At 47.4% G+C, this 20,949-nt stretch overlaps 1 protein-coding gene across 1 annotated transcript in view; it reads right to left on the bottom strand.

The window, feature by feature from the left end:
• The window catches only part of LOC124606946, a 313,756-nt gene that overhangs the window by 240,352 nt on the left and 52,455 nt on the right, over positions 1–20,949 (bottom strand). Inside the window, exon 2 of the mRNA XM_047139069.1 lies at positions 19,606–20,231. Within this exon, the coding sequence (XP_046995025.1) occupies positions 19,606–19,967 (362 nt within the window). The 5' untranslated portion in view covers positions 19,968–20,231. The remainder of the gene's footprint in view (positions 1–19,605; positions 20,232–20,949) is intronic.

Below are 20,949 nucleotides of genomic sequence, written 5' to 3'. Positions count from 1 at the left end.
AACAGTGTTGAGGACAGTGTTCACGATAACAATGCTAGGGAAACTCGGATAATGGTAAGAGCTCACTTCGAGATTAATTTTGTACATTATAACGTTCAAAAAATAGTGAGATTTCGTTATTATTCTTAAATCATTTGCATGAAAGAAATGTTTCTAAAATTGTAAGATGCGTACAGTTCCAGTTGTTAGCCGCGACAAATTAATGTATTTTATTATTTTTTATCTTTCGCCTTAACCATTTTTTGTTGCCAGTAACACGTGTCTCTACATGTATGTATGACGGAAGTCCAAGGCTAGCACAGAGCCCATATTACGACGCAGCCTAGCCCAGCATTCTTTGAATAACCGATCAGGAGGCGTGGGAGAGGAACAACGTAAATACCTGTTTCAGAGAGGCACATGCCGATATAGCTTCTAACTTTTACCCATCTACACCTTAAACCCATGCTATTGATATACAACTACATGCTAAACTATAAACTGCAATAAAAGCATATATTTTCTTGTAATTATATCTCTCAATCGAACCGGACATGACTACATTTCCCATCATGCCAACATCCCCACTCACCTTCCTTTACAAACGAATGCTTTTGAAATCAGGCATTTCTCTGAATTGCTATGTCCCCGAAGTTACCCTCAAACGAGGTACTAAGAACCGATTCAAAATGTATTTTTACAAAACAGGTGCCTGCGACACTTTCAAAGCTGGAGGCGCAGCGACACTTCCTTGAATTTAACATTCGATCTCAACATGATGGCTGATGCGAGTCGTTATTAAAAACGTGCCAAATTTATTTAATTCAAAAACGCAACGAATAAACATATGGCAGTGCGTGGTAGCAACGCAACACACAAACGTATTTGTGCTGACTTTGTCAGACGCTCGCCCAGGCCTTTCAGTTGTTCTTTCATCTTACGGATGCAACACTTCCACCTATGCTGAAAAATAGACAGGCGGGGGGAGGCTTTAGAGACTTGGGGAACCATTTACACTCTGCACGTGAGTGTGCATACAGAGTTGTTTGGTCTAGACTTGTTTCAGTGCTTGTGTACAATGTCAGGCTCCGAAGCAGTCACGCACTGAAACTAAGAGCGGACTGGAAGGAAGCGGACAGCAGGAGGTAGATTGACGGCACAAATATTGCCTACCATTCGCTTGTCGCTAATGGAGCAAATCTTACCGCCTTTATCTCGGGACCCACTATTTTCATCCTCAAAAGCTGTTGTCGCAAAAGCTATAATACCCCTCTCGCGTAGAAGGCAATCCAACGCTTTAATTCTGCACAAAAACGAAGTTATTTTGTATAGGAGAAAATGTATTACAGAAATATTCTTGAGTCTGTTGGACATGGGTTTCGGACGAACAGTTATCCGACCCTGATTTTAACGGTGCACTGATTCTGTTCCGTTTGTGTCTGACTCTGTAAATGACCACGCCATATGGATAATCACAGGTGGAAGTTAACAGACCAAAAACAAACTTTCGTAGGGAAACTGACCACCTGGGGCAACTTCAGAATCAAAACGAAGACATGTCACCAAGTTCTTGAATTTCAGCTAAACAGACTAACCCCGCAGCTACACATTATACAGCCTAACATCAGGTTTGCACACGGATGATGACAGCAAGTAAATCAAACAAAATCAACACAGTAACCTACACTTATTGACTAGTTGTACAATTAAACTGACTTCCCTTTTAATGACTTGGGCACGTTTCAGTAAGAGGCCGCTGCGGTTGGCTCAGGAGACATCGTCGGTGTCCAAAAACGCTAACTTCCCCACTAATAACATAGCAGTGCATGAACTGTCGCTGATCTCAGCAGACTTTGGCGGCAGCCCTGCTACCTGTCTTGACTGGCGCAGAGGTTTTCTCCCCGCGGCTTGCAGTGGTACTTTTGTCCCCCTGTTCTATTTGCTATCATTCCAAAGTCACTGTCCACTATCTGCCAGACGCGACGGTAATTAATGGGATGATCACATTCAGACGAATGCCACACACCGTCAGGTGGCTTGCGGAGTATGGATGTAGATGTAGATCTGCATCCTGTGAATCCAAGACGACAAACTAACAATTTCGAAGATGTGACAAAACAACTTTTTGTGATGGTCACCATGCAATTGTGGGTGTGATTGGGCTCCACTAAGTTAAAAGAAAGGGGGTGGGGAAGCGTCCCATTCGCAGTAAGGGAAGAAGGAGTCGAATTCCAGTATCCATTTGGTTCTGCTCAGTCTGGAGCCGATGTTTTGGTTTTTCCCTGGTCCGAAAAAGATGCGCCGTAGGAGAGTTACAAATAATTGTTGAGTGTTATATCGGAATCTACTAGAATGACTTAAGACCTGGAGACCTTTGTATTTTGTCATGTTTTTCCGTCACCTTTTAAGTTGGATATAAACTTGTGAGGCGTTCTGACAGGAAAAAGCCAATGAGAATGCCAGCTAGTCCCGTGGCTGAAAGCGCTGATCAATTCCTAGAGTTTCTTGGAGCTTGTAAGCGTGACGCTCACCTTAGCCAGGGTGGTGTACCATTTCTTCCGCTGGTGGTGCTTTGCGAACTGCCGCATGCGCAGTGTGGACGATAGGCACTGTTGAGAGTCAGATGTGAGGAGACCGCTGAATGTGCAGCCGGAATGAGGACGCGAGGCGTGTGGTCGGGTTCAAGGCATGAAAGCCGATATCAAACAGATAGGTAACAGGAGTGAGACGAAACGATATCGCGAGTGATTTACGCAGGACTTATCTTACGATAATTATTACAAACTATTAATGGTGTATGAAAAGTAGAATTACGATTTCAGCAGTGTGCGTGTAACAGCTAGAAATCATAGCAATTAATATCTGACAAATTCTGGAAGTATAGTGAAACTTTAACTGGTCTTATTCAATACTTTACCAGCCATTAATAGTACTCACTCGTAGTAGTAAGTTTAACCGTGGACCTAGTGTTTAGGGCACGCGGTTAATGTTAGAGGCTAATACGACCAACGGGTGTGAGTTCTGAGACTAGCTGGACATTCCAACTGCAGAAAATTAATTAAATGCTGGCGATAATTTACTAGTGGAGAGCTTAGAAGATAGCTAAAATTGCTAGTCGGATGGCAACCCTCCCGTGTGTAGGAAGCAAGTCGTGGGCCTTCTTGAGCGCAGGTAATGCGTGAAATTTGTCGTATTTCAAAATTCGGGAGTTAGTAAACTGCAGTGATTGGTGAAGTTGTTTTGCAAGTACGGAAAGCACAGAAAAAATCTGCTTTAGTAGACCTGCTGAAATGTTATGTTCAGCTACTTTTGCCCAAACAACAATAGTCAACTTTGGGGACATAAAAGTCAAATGGTTCAAATGGCTCTGAGCACTATGGGACCCAACTGCTGTGGTCATCAGCCCCCTAGAACTTAGAACTACTTAAACCTAACTAACCTAAGGACATCACACACATCCATGCCCCAGGCAGGATTCGAACCTGCGACCGTAGCAGTCGCACGGCTCCGGACTGCGCGCCTAGAACCGCGAGACCACCGCGGCCGGCACATAAAAGTCACTAGAGATGAAAATACGAGTATGTTAACTTAATGGTATAATAGTATCTTTAATCAGTTAGGAATATTAACCACAGCCTAACAGCAGGCCTACGTTTATTCACTTATGAAATTTTTTATCAGTCATTCATCTGAGTTCAAAAGTAAGAGAGCTGTTCACTAGTACAATACTGGAACGAAACATGATGTGCATTACACTTTAATTAATGTAAGCGTGCCAGACAAAGGGGTAAAATATACAGCTACAAACAACTGACAATCTACCCATGGAAATAAAATGCCTGACACACAGCCGAAGTATAGCAAATGCAGACTACAGATTATTTGCTTAACATCTCGTTCTGTACCATAGAGGAATGCCTGAATGTAAATAAATAGTCATTTTCATAGAAAAAGCCTGTATATGGCCATGGGGAGATGGAGCCATATGAATATTATTTCGTCTTTACTGAGTGACAGCGAGTGTGTGTGTGTGTGTGTGTGTGTGTGTGCGCGCGCGCGCGCGCGCGCGCGCGCGTTTTTCACTCTTTGCACATCATAACCATAAAGTTTACATGAATATGATATATGCTAGCTAAGTAACTAATTGTGTTCCCGTGCACGGACACAGAATTTTCCTGTTAAGGCAAGTGTTGCGAAATAGAGCGTGTGCAGGGTATCGGTGGACAGATGACTCACGTCCGATAGTACAGCCACTTGCTAGATGCAGGCGGCGTTTAATCAAAAGCAGACTTACTGAGCTATAATTGAAGCCATTAAATTCCATTAATTTCTGAGCAAATTTGAAGTGTGTTGTTTTTGGAATAACTCTTGACCTATGTGGTCGTCAACTGCTAACTTGGGTCTGTCCTTGTGGAGATTACTGCGGAAGGCGTAAGTTGCAAGGAGGCAATTAGTCGGCGTACTGACTCTTAGCAGCACACTGCTGCGTATTCCGGTCCAGCGGTCGGATCTTCAAAACTTTCTAAATGCAGTTGGATGGCTACAGGGAACTTATCACTGGTTTCAGAGAAGTCTGTCTCACTGGTCAAAGCAAGGCTGATGATGTAGGAGACTTGTTTTTGTAAGTATAGCAGTCCAGAGAAGTGATCCGTGTCCGCCGATAAACGTTTCCTTGTAAATCAATAGAGCAATACGCCGCGTTACTTTTCTCGCACGCCATGGATTGTTTAGTGAATGTTGGTTTCGGCCGAGGGCAAGGCTGAGTCTCGTGCAGTACTAACTATGTGACCACTGCTAGAGAAAGCAGCTGTGGCGTGCGGGAACACAGCAGAGACAAACCTCCGCCGACTTCAGTGCGTCTAAAACAGAGCACTGCGGCCGACACTCCACGTTCCACGGGACTTCCCCTCGGAAACGTCGTTGCCACCATACTGCTCGTTCGCGGGCGGTTCGTGGAGACCAGCGCAACGCTCTACGGGAAAACAGATACTTCGTACAACCCTCTTGTGCGCTATCTCTGACACCGACCACACGTCAAGCTTCACCTAATACTGGCATATTTCAATTTTTCTGCTAAACACCTGAGTTAATGATGCTTTCACAAGTGAAAAGTCAGAATCAAAATAAAACAAAAAGGAGCTTGCCGGCCAGAGTGGCCGTGCGGTTCTAGGCGCTACAGTCTGGAGCCGAGCGACCGCTACGGTCGCAGGTTCGAATCCTGCCTCGGGCATGGATGTGTGTGATGTCCTTAGGTTAGTTCAAAATGGTTCAAATGGCTCTGAGCACTATGGGACTTAACATCTATGGTCATCAGTCCCCTAGAACTTAGAACTACTTAAACCTAACTAAGCTAAGGACATCACACAACACCCAGCCATCACGAGGCAGAGAAAATCCCTGACCCCGCCGGGAATCGAACCCGGGCGTGGGAAGCGAGAACGCTACCGCACGACCACGAGATGCGGGCCTTAGGTTAGTTAGGTTTAATTAGTTCTAAGTTCTAGGCGACTGATGACCTCAGAAGTTAAGTCGCATAGTGCTCAGAGCCATTTGAACCATTTTGAAAAAGGAGCTTCTATTCTCTTTCTTCGCGTTTATGCCGTCGTACGGGGTGCGCTGTTCTTCACGATTTAGCAAATTGTATTAACTGGCTGTGGCCAGATGTTACTCGTGTTGGCACAGTCGTCATTTAATTTAAGGCTACGTTTATGCTGCAGTCTCGCTGCTGGCTCTTAGCTGCTCGTTGGTCGCCCGGTAATCTCGCTTCTCGCCGGTAACCTTTACGCTGCGGCTATTCACGTTACTAGTTGTGTGGATTACTTGCAATGAGTGAAGCAACACCGATATTCTCTGCTTGTCTCACGACAGTAAGATGAGTGCTTACGAATAGTGGTTACTGACGAGGAGACAGAAGAGGTATGGACGCACCCTATGAGTGTATACCAGGGATGGCCCGAAATTCCGTACGCGGGCAGTGCTGTTGCTCTCATGCACAGCTCTCGCGCCTGGCTTGACACTTCGCCCACCGCCACGCCACGCTGTCTGAATGTGAGGAGGGTGGATTGGTTGGTTTAGTTTGGGATATAAAGGGACCAAACTACAGGATCATCAGTCCCTTTTTCCTGACGCAAGTACGGTTCAAGGTACAAAAACATCAAGCACATTTGGGAAAGTAAAAGGGGAAAAAGGAATGGGGAACGAAACCTAAAAAGAAAACGAATGGAACGAACAAAAAACGGGGATAACATACACCACAAGGAAAAGTAGAAAATGGTATTAAAACCATAGAGCATATGGTCTGGGCTGGCTGATCACAATAACAAAAAAGGATCAGCCAGCCACTCTGCAACACATTTAAATGTCCACCCCAAAAAGACAAGGCGAGATGAACACATGTAGGGGAAAGACGACCACAAAGACAAACAAATGCAAAGAAGGTGCGACATAGTTAAAATGGACGGAGGGTGGCAGCCTCCGAGAGAAGGCTAAATGCGCACCCTTAGATGGTACGACAAAAATCCCCCCTCACGAATAAAACAAAAAACTAAATCTGCTGTTGAGGCATTGTCGCCCAACACCGAAGGTAGGGTCCTGGAAAGGTTAAAAGTCCGCCGCGGAGGGGCTAAAAATGGGCAGTCCAGCAAGATGTGGACGGCAGTCATATGTAAGCCACAGTGGCGCCGAGGTGGGTCCTCGCGACGGAGGTAGCCATGTATGGTAGGCATGTGTTAGCCACGTATGGCAAATGCGGAGGCGGCAGAGAACCACAAAGACCCTGCGAGAGGCCCGCATGGAGGTCTTCCACAAATTCAGTTTCCTCACTGGCACGCAGTTTGTTGTGCCTACTGAGATTATGCTATTCCGTCTCCCAAAGCTGAAAAACTTTGCAGCGTAATAATGATCGCACATCAGTTACGGGAATGCCGATCTCCAGAAGCGGTTTCCATGTAGCCTGTTGGCCAGCCTGTCGGCAAGTTCATTTTCTGGGATTCCAATGTGGCCTGGGGTCCATACAAACACCACGGAACGACTGGACCGTTCCAGGGCATAGATGGAATCCTGGATGGTCGCTACCATAGGCTGGCAGGGTTAGCACTGGCCGATAGCTTGTAGGCTGCTCAAGGAGTCAGTACAGAGAACAAAAGACTTATCAGGGCATGAGCAGATGCGCTCAAGAGTACGAGAAATGGTCGCCAGCTCTGCAGCGAAAAAACTGCAGCCATCTGGCAAGGAGTGCTGTTCAATGTGTCCTCCATGAAACACGCGAAGCCAACGCGACCATCAGCCATCGAGGCGTTAGTGTAAGCCACCTCATGGTCCCAGTACATGTCATGAATCGAGAGGCAGTGACAGTGGAGAGCCGCGGGGTTAACTGAGTCCTTAGGACCATGTGAAAGGTCCAGGCGAAGCTGCCTAGGTGTACACCATGGAGGTGTACGTGGATGGACCTCGAGTATAGGTGGTAAGGGAAAGGACTTCACTTAAGACAGAAGAGATCGGACGCGAACTGCAATCTTAAGTCCTGACCTGGGCCTCCGATGCGGAAGATGAAACGCCGTGGGTGGGAAAAGAAGACAGGAATACGGATGCTCAGGAGAACTACGAATGTGTGCAACGTAACTGGTGAGCAGTTGTGCACACCTAACCTTCAATGGAGTGACTCCGGCCTCCACAGGACGCTGGTCACCGGACTCGTCCTAAAAGCTCCCGTTGCCAGTCGAAAGCCACAATGGTGCACTGGGTCGAGTAGACGCAACGCTGAGCGCGCCGCCGAACCATAAACCAGACTCCCATAGTCAAGGCGGGATTGAACAAGGGCTCTGCAGAGCTGCAGCAGCATAGAGCGATCTGCAGTCCAGTTGGTGTTGCTCAGGCAGCAGAGGGCATTGAGGTGCTGCCAGCACTTCCGCTTCAGCTGATGAAGGTGAGGAAGCCACGTCAATCGGGCATCGAAAATCAGTCCTAAGAATCGAAATGTCTCCACTATAGTGAGTGGACGTCATTAAGGTAGAGTTCTGGTTCTGGATTAACAGTACGACGCCGACAGAAGTGCATAACACACGACTTTGCAGCCTAAAACTGGAAACCGTGGGCTAGAGCCCATGATTGCGCCTTGTGGATGGCTCCCAGTAGGCGCCGCTTAGCAACACCAGTACTGGTGGAGCAGTACGAAATGCAGAAGTCATCTGCATACAGAGAAGGTGAGACGGACGGCCCTACAGCTGCTGCTAAACCATTAATGGCTACTAAAAATAGAGAGACGCTCAATACAGAGCCCTGCGGGACCACATTCTCCTGGATACGGGGGGAACTATGGGAGGCACCAACTTCAACATGGGAAGTACGAAGCGACAGGAAATTACGGATAAAAGTGGGAACGGGACTCTGAGAACCCACTGGTATAATGTGGCAAGGATATGTCGCCAGGTCGTGTCATACGCTTTTCGTAAATGAAAAAAAGACGGCAACCAGGTGTTGGCGTCTGGAAAAGGCTGTCCGAAGGGCAGACTCGAGGGACACAAGATTATCAGTGGTAGAGCGACCCTGGCGGAAGCCACCCTGACATGGGAGCCAATCGGCCACGTGACTCCAGGACCCAACCCAACCGCCGACACACCATACGTTCCAGCAGCTTACGAAGAACGTTGGTGAGGCTGATGTGCCGATAGTGATGGAGCTCTCCCGACAGTGCGATGGAAAGACGCCATCGCACCAGATCCGGTTGAAGATGGCGAGGAGATGTCGCTTGTAGTCAGATGAGAGATGTTAATTATCTGACTGTGGATCCAATCTGCGCCAGGAGCTGTGTCGAGGCAATGTGCAACGGCACTGAGTCGCTCCCACTCTGTAAATGGGGCGTTATAGGATTCACTGTGGCGTGTAGTGAACGAGAGGACTTTCCCTTCCAGGTGCCGTTTGAGAGTGTGAAAGGACGGGGGTTAATTCTCTGACGCAGAGGCTCGAGCATAGTGCTCAGCGAAATGCTCGGCAATCGCGTTTGCGCCGGTAGAGAGCACGCCATTGATGTTAATGCCAGGGACACCTGTTGGGGTCTGGTACCCAAAAAGACGTCTGATCTTCGTCCAGACTTGGTAAGATGACGTATGGCACCAAGCGGTCGACACATACCTCTCCCAACACTCCTGTTTCCGTCGGTTTATAAGCAGCGAACGCGGGCACTAGCTTGAAGGCTATTACGTGCTCTAGGGACGGATGGCGCTTAAGTCGCTGTACAGCTCGCCGACGCTCTTTAATTGCCTCAGCGACTGCCAGAGAGCACCAATGGCGTGTCTTTTGCCGGGGGCACCCTAGAGAACGAGGGATCGCGTTTTCCGGCGCAGAAATTATCGTTGTAGTGACCTTCTCAATCACAACATCGATGGCACCACATGGGGGAGATTCAACGGTGACAGCAGAGGTGAAGGCTACCCAGTCTGCCTTGTTTAAAGCCCATCTGGGTAGGTGTCCGTGGGCGTGACGCCAGGGGAGTGACAGAAAGATGGGGAAGTGGTCACTACCCAACAGGTCATCATGTGCTCTCCAGAGGATAGAAGGAGAAGTCCTCGGCTGCAACTTGATAAATCAATGGCCGAGTAACTACCATGAGCCACACTGAAATGTGTGGCTGCCCAGTATTTAAGAGGCAGAGGTCGAGTTGGGACAGTAAATTTTCGACATCTCTGCCTCGGCCAGTAAGCACGGTGCCACCCCACAAAGGGTTATTGGTGTTAAAATCTCCCAAAGTAGGAAAGGTTTAGGGAGATGGTCAATCAGTGCAGTTAATACGTTCAGGGATACTGCACCATCTGCAGAAAGATGTACATTGCAGATAGTTATTTCCTGCGTCGTTCTTATCCTGACAGCCATAGCTTCAAGAGGGGTTTGAAGGGGCACAGGTTCACTGCATACTGAGTTCAGGACATAAACGCTATCTCCACCTGACACTCGATTATATTCGCTACGGTTCTTGTAATATCCCCTATAACCGCAGAGGGCAGGGGTTCGCATTGCTGGGAACCAGGTTTCCTGGAGGGGAATGCAGAAAGCAGGTGCAAAGCTTAACAGTCGCCGTAGCTCGGCCAGGTGGTGGGAAAAAACGCAGCAATTCCACTGGAGGATGACGTTATCGTGAGGCTGGGAAGGCTTGAAGCATGCGAGGAGGCAGGTTACAGCTCAGGGTCACATGCTGCCACCGACTGAGTATTTGTATCCATTCCTGTTGTGGATGAGGTATCAGTGAGATCCAGGTCCTCAGGGGACACTGAGATCTCCACCTCATCTGCAGTTGGGGAATTGGTAGGGAGTGGTGGTGTTGGGGCCACTGGAGGATCCTTTTTCTTAGCAGACTTCTTTGTTTGTTTGTCCTCCAAAGTAGCTTCAGGCATGGAGGAAGACTGTGAAGCTCTTTGTCCAGCAGCTTTTGCCTCCTTTAGCCACTGGCGAGTGTCTGCTGTGGCGTTAGTGGCGACCTTGGGAGAGAGGGTCCCAAGGGACCTCTTCCACCAGATAGGAGCCAGAGGAGGCTGTTGCTTCTCTGTCTGGGGGGAGGGGACCGACAACCCTGCGTGTGGGAGGGCCTTGCTCCCAAAGTAGGTACTTTGGGAGCAACGAAGGAGATTTTCCCCTACCACCAAGGGGGCAGATGTATTCTGGAGGCCCAGAGGGCTCACTGTTCGTGGCACAGTGTGTGATACGACGTACTTGTGACGGTGACGTAATGTAGCTGCAGCATATGTGAACGTCAATCAGATGGGGTTTAATCGTTCAAATTTACGTTTAGCCTCTTGGTAAGTCAACCGATCCAGGGTCTTGTACTCCATGATTTTCTGCTCCTTTTGAAATACTCTGCAGTTTAGCGAGCAGGGGAACTGCTGCTCTCCACAGCTGATATAAGCGGGATGAGGCGCACATGGAGTATCTGGATGCAGTGGACGTCTGCAGTCTTGACATGTGGTGTTGGAAATGCAGTGGGAAGACATGAGCCCGAAATTCGAGCACTTAAAGCACCGAATAGGGGGAGGGACGTATGGTTTAACTTCACAGCCGTAAGCCATCACCTTTACCTGTTCAGCCACTGAATCACCCTCAAAGGCCAAGGTGAAGGCATCAGTAGCAACCCTGTTGTCTTTGGGTCCTCTGTAAACGCGCCAGATGAAATGAACACCCCGGCGTTCTAGACTGGCGCGGAGATCGTCATCAGACTGCAGGAGGAGGTCGCAATGGAAGATAATTCCCTGGGCCATGTTGAGGCTTTTATGAGGAGTGACAGAAACAGGAATATCACCCAGCCAGTCACAAGCGGGTAACACCCGGGATTGGGCTGGGGATGCTGTCTGAATCAAGACTGCACCGCTTCTCATCTTGGACAGCACAGTCACTTCCCCCAAACTTATCTTCAAGACATTCAACAAAAAATTGAGGCTTCGTAGGTAGAAAGGAGTCCCCGTCCATTCTGCTACAGACTAAATACTAAGGCGAATATGGCTTTTCTTTCTGTAGTGGCTCTTGGTAACCTGCCATTGTAGCAGCAGTAACCGGTCTAACAACTGCGCCAGACACTTGTATTACAAAGGCGTTGCCGACCGCAGCGCCGTATTCTGCCAGTTTACAGACCTCTGTATTTGAATACACATGCCTATACCAGTTTCTTCGGCGCTTCAGTGTAGATGGCAATGCAGTCGCACTGCATACGACTTGGTTTCCGTATTTCTCAGCAACACAGAACAGAAACAAAACAAATTTTAAGTATACGTAATTATTTTGGTGTGCTGAAAACAATACAATTTTTATCTGGTACAGACGGTCGGCATACAAACAGACGCAGACTATTTCACAGATTTTCACCCACAGGTTACCATGTAATTATGTCTTATTTAATTTCATAATCGAGAGAAGGTATTCAGAGACATGTTGATCGAAATATATTTAACACGTTTGCAACCACATTATTGAGAACTGGAAACTTATTGCGAGGAAAGCGATGTAGACCTTCTGGACATTTGAATGTAAAAGGATTTGTCCTTTAAACGGGAATTATACTGCCGATCAATCCATTCCATTTTCAGATACACTCGCTAGCTTTCAACTTAAACGGCAAACAGTCTCGAAAATAGATTTAAGATTGGCAGTATCGTCAAAACGTTTAGAAAACTATCCTTTTAATTCTTTCAAGACCACAATGAATTCTTCAAAACTCTCGTTTTCTTTAACGCAAGTTAGCCTAGGAAAATAGACGGTGTTTTTTGTGGAGTTTGCCTCTTCCAGAAGGCGATTTTCTTTTAAATGCATCCCCATTAAATCAGACATTAGTAGTTTCTCGCCTCGCAGTATTTGTTGGTAGCGTGCAAACAAGTCTATTTAAAATACGAGGTCTGTAATACGTTCCGGATATTCTAATTCTCTTTCCTGCTTTCTTTTTTCCTTCATAAATTCAACAATATCGAGTTTTAAATGGAGAAATCGTTCCAGGCAGTTCCTTGACTTGTCCAACGTACTTTGCAGTAATATATAGTGTCTCAACGCACTTCGTTCAGTTTCATCAAAGCTGTTGCATCCGACAGCATCATAATATGAGCCAATTCAAAAAAACTACTATTCATATCGCCACTTTACTCACGTGCACCATGTCTGGAAATTCTGCACAGACAGCTTCCTGCTGCACGCACAATCAATCCCGTCTAGCGATCGTCGTAATTTTTGGCTCTTTCATTTTCAACTAAATCCTAGAGAATTATTATTATTCTCTTCCGTGGCTCCTTTTATTTTTTAAAGGCTTATGACGGTAGATCGCCAGACTGTGTATTTGTCCAAGCAACCGCTGAACCTTTGAACTTCCTCTACCTCACAAACAAATAGCGAAGGGTAAACAGCGCTGACACCATGAGTCTGTCGAACTGAAGATTGGTTGGTTGGTTGGTTTGGGGAAGGAGACCAGACAGCGTGGTCATCGGTCTCATCGGATTAGGGAAGGATGGGGAAGGAAGTCGGCCGTGCCCTTTTAGAGGAACCATCCCGGCATTTGCCTGGAGTGATTTAGGGAAATCACGGAAAACCTAAATCAGGATGGCCGGACTCGGGATTGAACCGTCGTCCTCCCGAATGCGAGTCCAGTGTCTAACCACTGCGCCACCTCGCTCGGTGTGTCGAACTGAAGAATGTCGCGCCGACCGAAAAATGCCGAACGCTAATTATGATATTTCTAGTTTTGGAGCCATTAGATTTCTTCCCAAAGTTCACTCTATAGCTTGGCTGAGATTACAGTAGATGAGGCATAGCGTAAGAGAAGGGATGACATGAAGACGACAGATGGTTCAGTGAGTACCAATTCCGTGAGAAATTGCGCCAGTTTTGTAGGATGATAATCTGAGTGGCTGCCGACACAAGAGCCAGTGTGCCAAATTTGTTGAAGTCATCTATTAACATTTAATAAAGTATAATTCAGATTTAATTGTCTTGTTGTTGTTGTGGTCTTCACTCCTGAGACTGGTTTCATGCAGCTCTCCAAGCTACTCTAGCCCGTGCAAGCTTCTTCATCTCCCAGTACGTACTGCAGCCTACATCCTTCTGAATCTGCTTAGTGTATTCATCTCTTGGTCTCCCTCTACGATTTTTACCCTCCACGCTGTCCTCCAGTACTAAATTGGTGATCCCTTGATGCCTCAGAACATGTCCCACCAACCGATCCCTTCTTCTGGTCAACTTGTACCACAAGCTCCTCTTCTCCCCAATCCTATTCAATACCTCCTCATTAGTTATGTGATACCCATAGAATCTTCAGCATTCTTCTGTAACACCACATTTCGAAACCTTCTATTCTCTTCTTGTCCAAACTATTTATCGTCTATGTTTCACTTCCATACATGGCTACACTCCATACTAATACTTTCAGAAAAAGACTTCCTGACACTTAAATCTATGCTCGATGTCAACAAATTTCTCTTCTTCAGAAACGCTTTCCTTGCCATTGCCAGTCTAAATTTTATATCCTCTCTACTTCGACCATCATCAGTTATTTTGCTCCCCAAATAGCAAAACTCTTTTACTACTGTAAGTGTCTCATTTAATTGTCTATCATGGTTAATAGACTCACAACAGCAAGCTTTATTGCACTTATTTCAGATCTCAATTTTATAACAATTTTCGTTAAGATCAGAATAACGATAATGAGACTAAGCATTTCGCGCACCCTCGGGTCCCGCCAAAAGTGCGCTACAAAGCAATGTGATTGGGGCTGTCTAGTCAGTGTGCAGCGAAGGGCTAAACGGTACGGATCGCGTTACAGATAGGATTATAATTATCTCAGATGCGTGCCACACAATATTGCATTCAAGTAAAACGACTGTGTGCAAAGGAGAGAAGATTAGAGTAACAATGTACCTAATTTTTCTGAACATGTTTTCTACAAGACTTAACATAATAGGATTGTGATTGATTCCAATAAGAACTGTGAAACCTAAGACTTCGTAATCGAACGTATGCAAAACATCTTATTAGCAGTTTATAGCTTTATCTGCTTCGTGTGTTGTCAAATGCAAAAACTATTCCCAGAATGAGATTTTCACTTTGCCAGGAAGTTTCACAAAAACTATTGCCTTCCCTAATTTGGAACTCACCAGATTATTTAGTAGAATCAACTGCCTTAGTCACCACACAAGTTTTTTAGAGCCTCATTCAATAACAACGAAGTCGCGACCTGAGAACTACATCTGCACCGAGACAAAGTCGTCTATGTAAGAGATTCAGTTAGTGAAGTGCAACAGAATCTCTCTGTCTTCCATCTTGAAGCGGCAGAACACGACTAGGCCCTTCACATGTCTTGCATTTCTAGCACAATTCATATTATAAATAGATTCGTGGTATCATGGAGAAGGGTAAGCAGAGGAAGAATTAATGAGAGGAATGAATGTTAATTCGGAAATATACTGGTTCGCTTTAGCTCCGTTAACATTTGACTCTCCCCTTTAGTTTCCTTTGTATCGCCATGGAATCCTGAATGAAGTGTTGCGCTATACCGAGTACTTCTGAGAAAGAACGAGCAAAGCAGAGACAGGTGGAGCCTTGGTCAGCACATCGTTCTTACCTGCAGTTTGGAACGCCGTGGCGGAACCTGGTGAATACCGTCATCACAGCAAATTTGTTCAGTTCTAACTACAACCCAAAAATTACCCAGAGCAAACTTTTCAGGAATTTACCAATGTCGCAACAAACTTCACAGTTTATTTTAACTACATTTCTCAAAAGAATTAGGGGAACATGACTTTACTCGTCTGCCCTACTCCATTCCGAAATAATTGAGGAATAGGCATGGTACCGAATTACACCTTTATCTTTCTAAAGAGAACTGCAATCTTCGACAGGTGTCGATAACGAGGTGGAAACAATCATTAAAGTGTATGTCCTCTTTGAGCTTTAATCGCTGCTTGGCCTACGTGAAAACGTCCGTATCTCTATGGCCGTGTCCCTGTGATATCTGTTCCCATTCTTCAATAAGAGCCCATGAGAATTCTTGGAGGGCCTGTGGTGCAACGGGACGACCATGAACACTTCTGTCATTCATGTTCCACATATGCACGATGGGATTTATTCCATTATTTCAATGTCCAATCTTCGCAAGACGCCCGCCGTATGGGCCCTGGCATTTGAAGAAATTCAGAGCCACCACCGCATACAAAAGCCCGAAATGGTCCAACAGGATCTGTTTGATGTACTGCTTGGAGGTGAGGCGAGCACGGATGACAATATCCGAATGGCTGTCCCCACATCATCACAGAACCTTGGAATCTGTCTATTTCCTAGACAACATTTGGGAGATACCACTCAGTAAGGGTCTCCACAGGATATCTGGACTTGTCTGAATAACTCGTTTCTCCAATGCCGAAGTTGCTAGCTGAAGTGGGAACGGCAAGTTCAAAGATGATGTGTCAAAGTGGGGTACAAATGGGACGTCTGGGTGTAAGGTGTTTTCTCGTAACCTGTTCATTACGGTCTGACTGAACACAGCAGCTCCACTGGCCCTTCTGGGATCGTCTCACAGTGCTCCACAGCGCCACAACGAAGAGGTGGCCAGATATCTGTCTTCACGTGGGGTTCTACCGTTTCAGAAACGTTCTTTAACTCACCTTGTGTGCTGGCCAGTCTCTTCAGAGTTCGTCCACAATCTGTGGATGACACGTGGAGAGAGATTGCCATGTACAGCGACTTGACAGAAAGTCCATCCGTTTTGAACCAAACAGATCGCCCATGTAACTTGCATTGCATTAAGACGTCACGATGCATGTTCTTGGTTAAATACAATGTCCACAAATGACAACTGCTATCTGTATACCTCTAGAAAACACTGCAAGACCGGTAGTCACTTCATTCTGAAGGGTCACCTGACACTGTAATCCGTAACACAGCCAATAGAAGGTGAACGATTTTAATTGTTGCCTACATTGAAAGCGAAGATCTAAAGCCATGCAATAACACCACAGGTATAGTGCACGCTAAATGCCGCGGCCGTTAGATGCGCAGTCGTCTGGGATAGCGTGGGGAACAACGGCAATGGTGTGTGAGTGGGCGGAAGGTCGGGTTCGCTCATAGCCCTGTAGGGGAAATGTCGAGCGCTGGAAGGTAAGAGCAGTTCTAAACTGAAGCCTACACTCACTCTTTCTTTTTTTTTTTTTTTTTTTTTTTTTTTTTTTTTTTTTTTTTTATTAAGTGGGACATCTCGCCCACATTTGAATGGTGGCCTTTCAAAAACATCTAATGTCACCTCTGCTTTCGTTAGAAACTAAAAAGAATTCCGCTGAACCTGCAGCAATTTATTTCCGTCTGGCTTGTTAACCACTTTGTAACCTTTAGAGAAGTGCCATGAGTGGCGAATTTTGAGTAAAACCTACACATTTCTCCAGTTGCTATGTAAAAACTTCCTTCTTTTGCTAAAACAAACCGGAGTTTACACCGTCTCAACTCACTAACATGTTGTGCAGGCACAATTGCGAGAGAATTCTGAAGCAGTGATTTATTAAGTGAGAAACTGAGAAAAAGTAAAGTCAGAAGCATATGAAAAAGCACATCCTCGGTACAAAAAAGCGTGTAATTTATTCACGTACGTTGTTCCAAAACCCAAAGCATTTTTCGTTTCACCAGCTATCGGTGGCCCTTAAAACTAACATTCTTTCACAGAGAAAGCCTGTAGTTAATGGAAAAAGACGGTAGATACTGATGTTTGACACAATAATGATATGGTAAAATACTCTGCTATTTGCGTGCCATTGTTGCCCAAAATCTCATTTCGATATCTGAAACCGTTTATGAAATTTGAGGAACGTTGTGGATATTTCACCCTGGCTTTATCGCTGGCGCGGCGCGATCGCAAATGAGTGTGCTACACCTGATCTATTTTCTCAAGATTGGTGACAGACAGAAAGCCTAAAGAAAAATACAATATGTAAACTAAATTCCATACGCAACAACATTTATGTAATACTCGCCAAATGCAAAATCATACCGACCTCTATTTTTCATTATACAGTTTTCCGAACTTCTCGCAGTGTCTTACTTTCACGTAAATACACACATCAAAAAAAGTTTTGCACCACCTCGACTCCGAGAGTTCCGGTACCTGTACAGAAAATTGGAATAGAGATCAACATAAACCTCATTTTCGTCCTTTTTATTGCTCATGAAAACCACCCATTTTATGTTGTACCACCATACGGCGAGACCTTCAGAGGTGGTAGTCCAGATTACTGTACACACCGGCACCTCTTAATACCCAGTAGCACGTCCTCTTGCATTGATGCATGTCTGTATTCGTAGTGGCATATTTCCCCCAAGTTCACCAAGGCACTGTTGGTCCACATTGTCCCACTCCTCAACGGCGATTCGGCGTAGATCCCTCAGAGTGGCTGGTAGGTCACGTCGTCCATAAACAGTCCTTCTCAGTCTATCCCAGGCATGTTCGATAGGATTCAGTCTGGAGAACATGCTGGCTACTCGAGTCGAGCGATGTCGTTATCCTGAAGTAATTCCTTTACTCGATGTGTGCGATGGGGGTGCAAATTGTCGTCCATGAAGACGAATGCCTCGCCAATATGCTGCCGATATGGTTGCGCTATCGGTCAGAGGATGGCATTCACGTATCGTACAGACGTTACGGCCTTCCATGACCACGAGCGACGTACGTCGACCCCACATAATGCCACCCCAAAACAGCAGGGAACCTCCATCTAGCTGCACTCGCTGGACAGTGTGTCTAAGGCGTCTAGCCTGATCGGGTTGCCTCCAAACACGTCTCCGACGATTGTCTGGTTGAAGGCATATGCGACACTCATCGGTGAAGAGATCGTGATGCCAATTCTGAACGGTCCTTTCGGCGTGTTGTTGGGCCCACCTGTACTGCACTGCATGGTGTCGTGGTTGCAAAGATGGACTCCGCCATGGACGTCGGGAATAAAGTTCCGCATCATGCAGCCTATTACGTACAGTTTGAGTCTTAACAAGACGCCTGTGGCTACATGAAAAGCATTATTCAACATGGCGGCGTTGCTGTCTGGGTTCCTCCGAGCCATAATTCGTAGGTAGCGGTCATCCACTGCAGTAGTAGCCGTTGTAGCCGTTGGGCGGCCTGAGCGATGCATGTCATCGAAAGTTCCTGTCTCTCTGTATCTCCTCCATGTCCGAACAACATCGCTTTGGTTCACTCCGAAACACCTGGACACTTCCATTGTTGAGAGCCCTTCCTGGCACAAAGTAACAATGCGGACACGATCGAACTGCGGCATTGACGGTCTAGGCGTGGTTGAACTATAGACAACACGAGCACAGGCGATGCTCATGCATGGTTGTTTACAACTTTGGGCGGGTTTAGTGACATGTCTTAACAGTCAAAGGGACTGTGTCTGTCATACATCCGCCCCGATAGCTGAATGGTCAGCGAGATGAACTGCCGTCCTAAGGGGCCCGGGTTGGATTCCCGGCTGGGTCGGGGATTTTCCCCGCCCAGGGACTGGATATTGTGCTGTCTTCATCATCATTTCATCCCCACCCGGCGCGCAGGCCGCCCAATGTGGCGTCGAATGTAATAAGACCTGCACCACGGCGGCCGGACCTGCCCCGTAAGGGGTCTTACGGCCAACGACGCCAAACGCTCATTCCCATTTATTGTCTGTAATACAACATCCACAGTCAATGTCCATCTTCAAGAGTTCTGGGAACAGGGGTGATGCAAAACTTTTTTTGATGTGTGTATCACAATAACTACGACCACTAACGAGATGATGAAACTAACATATAGCCATAAGTAAAGCAAAAATGGAATTTTTGTCCTAAATAGTTTCTGTAAAATCGTTTGAGAAATACTGCGGGGTACGTGTCTCGATTCAGTCATCGCTGACCGGCCGAAAGGTGGAAAACTCTCGTCAGCCTCCCCTTCCGAACAAACGAATGAACTCGCCCAGCGCATTGGACGAAAACTGGTCACTTCGGATCGGCCCCCGTATCCTGCGCGAGCTATACCACTTGCATCGAAATAATTGTAACATACCGGATGTTGATGAACACGTTCCCCTAATTCTTTTGAACGGTGTCTAATGTTTAAGGTTAAGTATTACAGAATATTAATTAGGACTGACGAGCACTGACCTCGTGGCGGGCACGGGCCCAGGCAGCGAGTCGACCCACTCCTGGACGGTGACGGGCGACTTGCGGTGCGCCGCGGCCGCCTCCGCCTCTGGCTGCAGCGAGAGGCTGAGTCGGGGCGCCGCCTGCGCCCGCCGGCGCTCCAGCTCGGCACCGTCCTCCGCCTCTGCCTCTGCCTCCTCGTCGGACGGGCCCTTGGCGGGAGCGCGGGAAGGCGAGTCGGTGCCGTCCTCCTGGCTGGCGGTGGGCGCGCTGGCCGGCTCCAGCACGATGCTGGGCACCTCACCGTCGATGGACGCCGACGCCGACTCGCCGGCGGCCAGCGCCTCCGCCTCCAGCTCCAGCTCCAGCTCTGTCACGTCCATGGCGAGCGCGGGCTCGCCGCCGTCGTCGTATACCTCGGCCTGGATCTGCGGCACCGGGGGCTGAGCAGCCGCAGCCGCGGACGCAGTCGCAGCCTCCGCCGGCTCCTGCGGTCCCGTACGCTCATCGCGGCACGGCGCCGACGCGGGCGTCAGTGTCGGGGCGTGTCGCGCCTCGGCAGGGTCTGCTCCCGGCAGGCTGGCCTCCGGGCCGGCGCAGTCCGCTGCCGGCTCTCCGCCGACCACCGACGCTGCCGTGGCTGGCCGCTGCAAACACACATCGCCTCTGTTACGTACTGCCTCATTACTTTTATACACTACAAGATCAAAACCATCGGGAACATATCAGTCTATATAAATATGGGATAGGTCCATTCTTCACCTTTGTAACGGTTTCAGATCTCCTGAGGAAACTTCCAATGAGGTTGGTTCAAATGGCTCTGAGCACTATGGTACTTAACTGCGGAGGTCATCAGTCCCCTAGAACTTAGAACTACTTAAACCTAACTAACCTAAGGACACCACACACATCCACGCCCGAGGCAGGATTCGAACCTGCGACCGTTGCAGTCGCGCGGTTCCAGACTGTAGCGCCTAGAACCGCTCGTCCACTCCGGCCGGCTCCAATGAGGTGTCTGAGAGTCTGTGGAGGATGATACTTCATCCTTCCTCAAGAGCCGAAACCAGACACGGTACCGATGTTGGACGCTACCGGGTCTCGAGCGAGGTAGGCGTTCTAATTCGTTCCAAATGTATTTCACTGGTTTCAAGTCGGGATTCTCGGCAGGCCAGTCCGTTTCAGAAATGTTATCCACAAACCACTGCCTCACAGATTTTTGCTTCACACTGAGGTGACGAAAGTCATGAGATCCTATAGTCTGATTTAAAGTAGTAGTCGACGTTTGCGCTGCGAAGTTGCGGCGTTGTCACGCCAAGCACTGGCTGGAGGCAGCCGCCTCAGCGCCTCGCTACCCCCGGCGATAGA

This window comes from Schistocerca americana, chromosome 3, assembly GCF_021461395.2.
Source record: "Schistocerca americana isolate TAMUIC-IGC-003095 chromosome 3, iqSchAmer2.1, whole genome shotgun sequence".
In the NCBI taxonomy this organism is placed as follows: Eukaryota; Metazoa; Arthropoda; class Insecta; order Orthoptera; family Acrididae; genus Schistocerca; species Schistocerca americana.
The sequence above is the reverse complement of the archived record's forward strand: the minus strand, read 5'-3'. Positions and strand labels throughout refer to the sequence as shown.